A 10532-nucleotide genomic window follows, 5' to 3' on the forward strand; every position below is an offset into this window, starting at 1 on the left:
CCTCCCACCTTGATACATTACCTTGGTCTTGCTAAATATGCTTTACATTATCTTCATGAAGTTTAGGTCCCCACCCCCTGCCATTTTCCTGCAGTTATTACTTCCTTCTACCTTCCTTGTCTGTATTTTACTTTTCTCCATCCTCCCACTGTAAACTACTACTATTATTTCAATCTTCTCGTCTGTCTTTGCCACTTCTTTTTAATAGAGCTCTCTTTCATGCCTTAGTCACTACAAACGAGGGAAAAGCAAACCAGAGGTAGTACAGTTGCCCTCCACATCCATGGGTTCTGTATTCATGAATTCAACCAAACATGGATTGAAAATAATAGAAAAGAAATTGTGTCTGTATTGATCATGGACAGACTTTTATTCCTCATCATTATTCCCTAAACAAACAGTATAATTTATGTAGCATATTGTCATAGATATTATAAGTAATCTAGAGAACATTTTAAGTGTTATATGGAAGGATGTCCATAATTTAAATAAGATGCTATTTTATATAAGGGACTTGAGCATCCATGGATTTTGGTATCTGCATGCGGGTCCTGGAACCAACTCCCCCAAGGGTACTGAGGAATGACTGAATATGGAATGCTCCAGGTCAGGTTAAGAAGCTTTACACTGGGTGAATGCAAACAACTAATTGCTTATGCTGTGCCTTTGCTTACCCATAGTGATGACAGAGAGCAACAAGATGATTATCAACTTGGCACTCTTTGGCAGGACTCAGAGTGGGAAAAGTTCTGCTGGGAACATTCTGCTGGGCAGTACTGACTTCCACAGTAGGTTTGCTCCATGTTCCGTAACCAAAGCTTGCAGCTTGGGCCGCAGTTGTCACCTCCACAGCTTCATACGTCGAGGCGGGCAAGAGATAACCCTGCAGGTCCAAGTGTTGGACACTCCAGGTTATCCACACAGCAAGCTGAGCATGAGTCATGTCAAACAAGAAGTCAAGAAGGCACTGGCACATCACTTCGGGCATGAGGGTCTCCACCTTGCACTGCTGATCCAGAGAGCAGACGTGCCTTTCTTTGAACAGGAAGCGTCTTACCCAATCCAATTGATCCAGGTAATACAAAGATGCAATTATACTAATGTCATTTTTCCTATTTGGAGGACATTATGCTAATAGGAAAAAATTTGTTAAAAGAATAGTTTAAACCACAACATGTTAGTTACATAGGAATAGCCAGTAAAAATTATTTCCTTTTCCACCAAGTCATTTTTGCAATACCCTTTAGGGAAATTCAGTCAGTCACTTTATAACTGGTTCAAAAATTCTGAGGTTAACTAAGACTCAAAACCATAAGAACTGCAAACCTAAACAGTTTATTCTATGTGGTCCCTGGACTATTTGCATCAGAATCAATTGAGTCACTTGATAAAAATCCATATGCATCCAAGACCTACTGAATCAGCTTCTCAAAATTGGAAACTGCATATATGCATTTTCATAAATTTCCATATATTTCTTAAAAACAGTTTGGTTTTGGAACAACTGAATTTAAATACCGACTTCAACATCAAAGAGACAATCAATTAGAGTTCATCAGCAAACAGGTGTTGTTCACTACTTTGCCATTGAACATTGTATTGGGCATTTGCACAGAGCCTAAAGATAGGCAGAGATTTGAGGCTTACTGTCATAAAACTACAGTCTAGAAGAGAAAAATAGATAAGTCAGAATATGACAACACATTAAGAGGGGGTTTCGTTAGCCTTCACATCATAGTAAACATTCAGAGGAGATCTGTGCATTATTTTTGGGGTGGAAACAGGACTATCAGATGGTTTGCATGCCTCATCACCTGTAGCATAAGGAACTGCTTCATTCCATCCATGAGATGACCACGGGGACTTTGGTTTAAACATAAATGAGATCTGCCACCTTTGCTCAGTGGTCCATCCCTGTTTGTTTGTTTGTTCATCCACTGGAAGTTGCTAGGTTGGAGGTTTATTCAGGCAGTTAGAGGAGTTAGGTGAGGAAAGAGGTCCACTATGACCACAGCTAGGAGACAGAGGGAGCATATATATTTATTCTACCTGTGCACAGTATATAAAAGCAAGTCTTGTGTCAACTATTACTAACAATTCCTGAAAACTATTCATTGAATCGTTCCACTCTATTCAAACTCTTGTTTCCCTACTCTGGGTTCACCCAGACTTAACTACTGGACTTTGCTAATATCACTTAGGAGCTTCCCTGACCCACTGAGCTCATTCAAGACCTGTCTGCTAGTTCTGCAGGTACACTATATTGAGAATAGAAAGCAGACATTTTCTATCCAAGTATTAGTATAAATGCTAATTTTTTTTTATCCAACCCCAGGCTGTGTCATTGTAGGCCCTGTTATGCCCAGAAAGATGGTATAGTTTGCTTTAAAGATGTTTTCTTTTCCCCTTTACTGGTAAAGACAAAAGATTGCTCTAAATGACAGACACACATTTTGTTTTTCAGTAATTGTGCATGTTTCTAAAATTGAAGAAAAAAAGAAGCCATATGTGTAATCACAAGAAACTAGCGGAAAAAATTAGGGTGACAAGAGCAAAAAAAATAAATAAATAACCCTCATCATCCAACTCCTGAAAAATCAAGGACATGCTGTACAAAACTAAAGAAGCAAAGATGATTGCAATTAAGGCATAATATGGAATCTAAGAAAGCCCATAAACCTCCCCAGACTATTAAATCCTGCATTTCAAACGGTATTTCTGGTAGAAATCAAATGACGGGAAACCTGCATCCATTACATCAGTGTAATTTTTAAATTGTTTTCAGAATTAATTTAAAGCTATTGCTAAATAAACTTAAATTATAGATGAATGTAATTCAGTAAATGCACAAACTATTTCTCAAAAGCTACCCTAACACTCTTCATATTTCCTACTAATTTTTCCTATGATGTACCTAGGCTGATCCCAAAAGGTTATTTTCAATGTCATACATTTTGAATATAGATTTTCTTACTTTTAGGCTATAGAGCAATATTACAATCCCTAATTTTTATGCAAGTTAATTTAATGCATACTCATCTCTAGTTTTTTAGGATAGTATCCAGCATCTAGACTTCTCATCCCACAGTTGTCTCCCTTAAGTCACTGTCCAATTTAGGAGTTGAAGACAGAAAGGAGATGGAAGAGCAAAGTTCAGATGTAGATTTTTTTCCAGAATAAATAACTTTTGTGTCCTGTGTAAACTCAGGAACCAAGACTTAGTTATCCTCAAAGAGTCCCACAAGACTTAGGAGGCACTGCAGATCTATCTGGGTTCCGCTTTGGTCTTTGGTTAATGGTCTCCAAAGCACAGGCTGAAGGCTTCTGATTTTCTTTCTGAAGGTGCCTCAGATACTGATGGCAGCCATCTGTATGTGCTCACAGATCTGGAGCAGCTGCCAGATATTTAAATGTTCAACAGAACCAGCAGCTGTTAGGAAGCAACAAGGAGCTGTTAAGGTCTTTGGGATCCAGGCATATCCTGGATTTCTCTTCTTGTCTGTTAAGAACGGAGCATCTGCCTTCTTCCTTTTCCTTTACCCTTTTCCAGAGGTGCTGGTGTCTGTCATGAAAGAATTTTACAAGGCAAGTGCCAGATAATCGCTCTCCTTTCCTGTGCCTGCCTGTTGTCTCCTTGAATATCTTTCCCAATTGTCTTTTAATATTTTACAGAGGGGTTATAGACTCCCAGCTGTGACAACTGAAACATTCCCCCAAATGATCACTTTTCCTTTATTTATATTAGGTCTTTTATTAATTTACAGCAAAAGGATGGAGAAGTCAGTTCGTTGTCTCCCCAAAATTGGGAAATAAAGGGCATGAATCATCTGAAAGTTTCTGGGAATATTATTTGAATGTTAAAAGCAAGAGCCACAAATAATAGATCAGAAGATATAATAAAGTTCCCTCAAGGAAAGAGCTAGCACACAGTCAAGGCACTCTAGGAATGAAACCTAGGAATTGACCAAAGTCCATATTCTTCCCACCATCATGGTATTATACATTAGTGCTGTGTACAAACAGGCTTCAAGCATGTATTTTTGTGTTTTATAATCAACAACTTAACTGTTGATGTTGTCCATGAATATGTAAATGCAAATATAAATGTCTCAGAAAGACCAGTTAGGGTCTAAATATACCTAAGCCCATGGGCTTAGTAGTTCAATAGAATTTAAATTAAATTAAATTAAACAAGCGTAGCCAGGCACAGTAGCACACACCTGTAATCCAGCAGCTCAGGCAGGAGCATCATGGGTTCAAAGCCAGCCTCAGCAACAGTGAGGCACTAAGCAACTTGCTGAGACCCTGTCTCTAAACAAGATACAAAATAAGGCTGGGGATGTGGTTCAGTGTTTGAGTGCCTCTGAATTCAATCCCCTGTGCCCCCGCCCCCACTCCCCAAAAAAATAAACCTAATGTTACTTAGACTTTCTGGGCTTCAGTTCCTAACTTGGGGATAATTTTACCTATTAAAGAGTTCACATCAATAGATTTAATAAATGTGACATGCTCAGCATTGTGCCTAACACAGTAGATCCATGGAAAATTACAAAGCATTACTATTACTGTTGTTTTTCCCAGATTTTGATGAGTATTTATTCAAACGAACCATAGATATGGGTGAAAAACTGGAGACTAAGAGTGTGGGTTCTAAGTAAGTTATACCTGTGTTCAAGTTTCTACTTAGTTACTTACTTGTCTTATGGCCTTGGACAAGTAATTCTTCTAAATGCCACTGATAAAATTGGAATGATTTCAGTATTTGTTTCATTGAGTTAATTTTGGGACTAATGTCATAGCATAATAATTCTTTAGTTAAGATATTGTCACATGGTAAGTGCACAATAAATTTTACCTCTGGTTATCATTGCTTTATTGTTCGTATTTGTTTTATCCTAAAATTGGGACATATTATTTGTTAAACTAAACTTTGTTAAGTTTATCTCAATCAACTTCAGAAGAAAATAACAATGAAATACAATCTAAGTGACTCTAATTTATAAATTTAAAAAAAAAATTCTAGGAAAAAATGTACTGGTTTAGGTTAAACTGAGAAACCCCAATTTCGTGGGAAGAATATGAGCCCAACAGTAGGGAACCTTTGTTATGGGCCCAGGTTCACCAATAAGGAGCCATGTGGCTTTGGCTAAGCTGTCTAATGTTACATAGCCTCAATACTCTCATCTGTAAAATGAGGCAATGAGGACGAAGGCTCTCTAAGGTTGCATGTTCTCTGAATCTGACCTAATAAGGTCTTATCATTCAGCCTTGGCTCTCTGAGAAGGAAAATGTGGCACTTTAAGGCAAAATGAGAGTAAGAGAATATCATAAAATATAAAAAATGGTCCTTATTGTCCTCCTGTTCCATGATAATTTTTTTCTCAGTTGATGTAATAGTTGGCTTTTTTCAAAGTTTCCCCCTAAAACGTCCAGATGCTATGATTTCATCAACCACAAACAAATGGGGCAGGGCTGGTGAGGTCCTGGGAAAATGAATATAATTCCTGGAAAACAAAGTTTATATTCTAACTAGTTGTCCCAAAAGGACTAGATGGATTCAGACCCATTAGCACTCTGAAACCAAACAGTTTGTGATTATAAAATTTCCATCTAGCTTGGTGCTGTATTTAAATTATTAACACCAGATAACTTACAATAACTTATCTTGCTCTTGGATTTGGGGGGGGGGCATCAATCAACTGTGATTATTCTTTCTTTAGATCCATTGAGAACATGTTTGGCCACTTGCATGATGATTCTGCACCAAGTGACGCGACTTTCAAATATTCAACTACTTTCTGGCCAAAAATCAATCTAAAGATTAAAAGCTAAATCAACCACTCTGTTCTGTTTTTGGCAGTAATTCAAAAGTGCAATTTCTCTCACAATTTGGGACATGAGCATCCTTTCATAAATAATTATCAACATGTAAAAACTTCCCAGTGGTTGAACACATAGGTCTATAGTGGTTGAACACATAGGTCTATAGTGGTTTAGAAGTCTGTCATGCATAGATGCTCTAACTCCCTTTCCCTGAATGAGACAATGATTTAAAGAATAAGAAATGTCTGGTGGAAACAGTGTATTGTTACTATGCAAAAAATCAGGAGCTAACGGAATGCTGTAAATGTGATACACTTACTTTAATAAGTACTAACCTAGCAAGAGAAGAACTCTACATTATGGTGTATATTTCAGGGAAGGACTATTGTACAGTTTATTTAGCATGTACTTTTATTATGGTGATATTTCAAAAACATTTAATGACAAGTATGATCCAAGCATCAACCAATCAACATCCCTGGGGTAAGTTTAGGTGGTGTTCATAGGTTAAGGGCAATGGCTATTTACTAACTTGTATGTAAGTATTTCAGTATTATAACCATCAGTATGATCAATCAATAGTGGACTGAGTAAGTATCAGATCTGGCTCTAAACTTGAGAAACTTTCAGAGATAAAAGTCATCAAGGATAAATAGCTACAATTATACAGAAATAAAATCCCAATAGTGTACAATCTCCAGTCAGGCTCATTATGTTGATTCCTTTATTAATTCCTATGCATTTTTCAAGATTCAGCTCAAGGTTTTGTCTCATGCAAGAAACTTTCCTGATCTCCTATTCTCTACCCTTTAACTTTGCTTCCCATGCCTACCCCAAACTGCTAAATGTCTACTTCTATAGCATCAATATAATTTCTATCACAACATTTAATATTACAACAAACAGAAATTTCCTTTCTGTTCTTTTTTAGCTCTAAGTTTAGTAAGTACACAAGAATTCTCACTAGGTACAAAAAGATAATGTATTTGTCTTGTTCTACACTTGTGTCCTACCCTGTAGAATATGCCTAGAACAAAGCAGACCCTTAATACACATGTGCATAAGGAAGAAAACTACTGGAGTGCCAATTCCCAGGCCTCAATACTGAGGATTTTGATGCATTTCTTGCAGGTCTCCCAGGCTATTCTGATGCAAATGGTCCTGATGGTTTTTTTTTAATTGCCAGAGCCTACATCTGACATATGTAGCATTTTAGTAATTGTTTTAACCATTGGTATTAGTTAACTAGGACTGCTGTAGCAAAGTACCACAAACAGGGTGTATTAAATAACAGATAGTTATTATCTCTCAGTTGTGGAGGTTAGAACTCTGAAACCAAGGTGTTAGCAAAGTTGGTTCCTACCAAGGGCTGTGAGTGAAAGATCTGCCCCAGGCCCTCTGCTTGGCTTGTAGATAGTGTGTTTTCTCTATCACATTCCCTATATTTGCATCTGTGTCCAAATTTCCCTGTTTTATAAGGATGCCAATCATATTGGATTAGGAGCTCACCCTAACAACCTCACTTTAACTTATTATATCTACAATGACCCCATTTTCAAATAAGAGAGGTCACATTCTGAGGAACTGGAGGTTGGGATTCAACATATAGATTTGGGAGAGGGTACAATTCAACCCATAACACCATTCTTCATTTACTTTGCAATTCTGTAACTCTACTAAAGATCTGTTAAAATGCATTGAATACATGATAAGTCCTTAAGATTGCCGCTAATTTTTGTCATATCACCATTAGCTGAACTGGGATGGTAATACCTCATGAATTCTTAGATTTATAGAAGAATTATGATCTCCAAAATTTGGGCTAATGAATTTGTATTAAAAAAAATAAAAATATGTCAGTTAAAGTACTTGCAAAAGTTCTTGTGTAGAATCTTTCACTTGAAATAACATTCCCTGATGTTCTGATCTTGAAAATTGAATGCAGATTTTCCTGAAACAGGGCCTTTATTTTGGTGTGTTAGGGGTTGGTACTGGGGCGTGAACCCAGGGGCTTAAACACTGAGCCACATCCACAGCCCTTTTTTTATTATTTCTTTTGAGTCAGGGTCTTGCTAAGTTGCTTACCGCCTTGCTAAATTGCTAAGGCTGGCTTCGAATTTGTGATCCTCCTGCCTCAGCTCCCCTGATCTGCTGGATTTACAGGTGTGTAACCATCACACCCAGCTAATTTTTAAAAGAAAGAAATATGCAGCGTTTTATGATGTAGAAAGCAAATTTTGAATAGATGTGAGGGAAAATGTTGAAAGTATTCTCTGGGAGAGTTCTGAATACAAAATGAAAAGTGCCGACTACCAGCAAATCCATCACAGAGACGGCAGTACAAAAGGAAAACTTTGGAGGAAACTACAACCTTGTGCCCCAGATTAATTAAACTTCACAACTAGATCCTCAAAATAAATAAAGAAAATCCCAAACCTTCTATCTGAGATGATGATGAGGTTCTAAATGCCAAATTTATTCAACAGATATTTACTGGAAGTTTATAATGTGCTAACATCTCTGGCTGATATAGGAAGGACATGGACATTGCCTTCAGAGTGCTCATGGTCAAGTTTTAGAGATGGATGAATTAAATAAATGGTTCTGATAAAAGCCAGACTGTATCCGGAGTTGTAGTTGGTAATTTTTTGAGGTGTTTCTAATCTTAAATACGTTCTTCCACATTTTTATAGTATTTTCATATTATATTTACATGTCTTTATTCCTTCCTTCTTCCTTCATCTTTTTTCTTGTTCATTTCTTATTCTTTTCTTCTTTCTTTCAATTTTTCAATACCACAAATACTAATCCTGTATTTGTTATATGCATTGACAATAGTTTTCCAGACTATCTTTCAAATTTTTTTCAACAATTTTTACACTAGAGTTTTTACAAATATGTTGCTCCACATCTCTATGTCAGTTTTTTCCTATCGTAATGGAGAAAATAACAGTTATATCCCACAAAGAATAATGTTGAGGTTCAAAAGAGATAGTACATGTAAAATGCATAATATCTGGCACTATATGTCAGTCGTTTTCCCTTCTTTCTTTCTTCTGATTACGAGAGTTTCTGCCTTTTTCTTGTTATATTGTTTCTAGGGATTTCATGTTTTTCTTGCTATTATAAACTGGTAGTACCTTTGGAAGTATTTTGGTAATGGGAGTGTTAGGAATGGAGAAAATCTTGTTTTGTCACATTGTCATGATTTCACATAATTTTGGAAACATTAAAAAAAAGTTAAATGGTTATTTCTAGATGCCTTTCATATTACGTGAATAATTTGCCACATGCAATTACTTCTGCTTTATATCAGCTTATTTTCACTAATCAAACAAGAATTTATTACATAACCAACTTTCACATATTACTAAACAAAGGAATACCAGTCTTTGACATTTTTCAACCACATTAGAAGTCCTTCGATAAATTGTGTTTGATTTTAGGCATGTGGAGTGAGGATGATGGGGATTACAATAATACTTTGTAGTTGTTCCAAATCACCAAATGTATTTTGATCTTAGCTTTTCCATTACGTGTCATCTGATTAATCAACAGAGTATAACCAGATTATGTAATTAAGTCCTATGTAAATGTTTTTAGTGATGATAATACCACATCCTTTAATATATGTACTTATGTATATGTACAGATTTTTTATATATACTTATTTACACATACATAAATTTTAAAAGATGTTGTTTTAGCAATAAAATCTTATATATGGGGTTTAAAATTACATAATCTGGTCATGTGTGTAAAAAATACTCTTGACCAAGGTCCTCTGACTTAAAGGAATTTAGTGACTCAAACAAATATAAATGATTACTAAATGTTATAATTATATAACATGCAACACAATAATATACTATTTAATATCAAGGTTGTATAGATAAATTACAACAATAAAATAAAACAGAGAACTAAAGGTTTTTTTTATCTTTTGAATGGTCATCATCTCCCTCTATTTGCTTACAACACTGGACCTCATATCGGCTTCCCATTACATATATCAGCTTTCAGAAATATAATGGCACCATGGATCTGTTGGCTCACTATATTGGAACTTTATAACTCTTACTCATTTTTCAGGAATAGAGTCCAAAGCAAATAGCCATCTAACTTCTATTCTCTTTCAGGAACTTCTGGGAGATACTTGGAAGAATTACACTGCTATTCTTTTCACCCATGCAGAAAAAATAGAAGAAGCTGGGTTCGGCGAAAATGAATATTTACATGGCCTCTCTGATACACTGTTAACTCTACTAAGTTCTATTCAGCACAGATATGTTTTCCAGTATAAAAAAGGAAATTCATTTAATGAACAAAGAAGAAAAATCTTAGGAAGAATTGTGGAATTTATAAAAGAGAATCATTACCAAGGTCTTACCTTTAAATAAAATTTAAATGAAAAAAATCATTAAGCATTGGAGACAGAAACCTGGTTTCAAATACTTGCCTTCTTTTTTTAAATTCAATTTTATTATTTTTGATTCACTGTACACAAGTGGGGTACAACTTTTCATTTCTCTGGTTGTACACAATGTAGAGTCACACCAGTAATCATACATGCATATAGGGTAATGATGTTTCATTCCATTATCTTTCCTTCCCCCTGATGCCTCCCCACCCTTCAATTCCCTGTACACAATCCGATTTTCCTCCATTCTTCCTTATCCTTTTCCCACCACCCCTGTTATGTATCATCA

General features: G+C 36.0%; 1 protein-coding gene across 1 annotated transcript; it reads left to right on the forward strand.

Moving 5' to 3' along the window:
* The first annotated feature begins 682 nt into the window (after positions 1 to 682).
* Positions 683 to 10223, forward strand: Gimd1 (GIMAP family P-loop NTPase domain containing 1). Its single transcript, XM_047565687.1, has 2 exons — positions 683 to 1075; positions 9963 to 10223. Exons 1-2 carry the CDS (start codon positions 683 to 685, stop codon positions 10221 to 10223), a joined length of 654 nt encoding a protein of 217 aa, XP_047421643.1.
* The last annotated feature ends 309 nt before the right edge of the window (positions 10224 to 10532 follow it).

This window comes from Sciurus carolinensis, chromosome 10 (assembly GCF_902686445.1).
Source record: "Sciurus carolinensis chromosome 10, mSciCar1.2, whole genome shotgun sequence".
Lineage (NCBI taxonomy): Eukaryota > Metazoa > Chordata > Mammalia > Rodentia > Sciuridae > Sciurus > Sciurus carolinensis.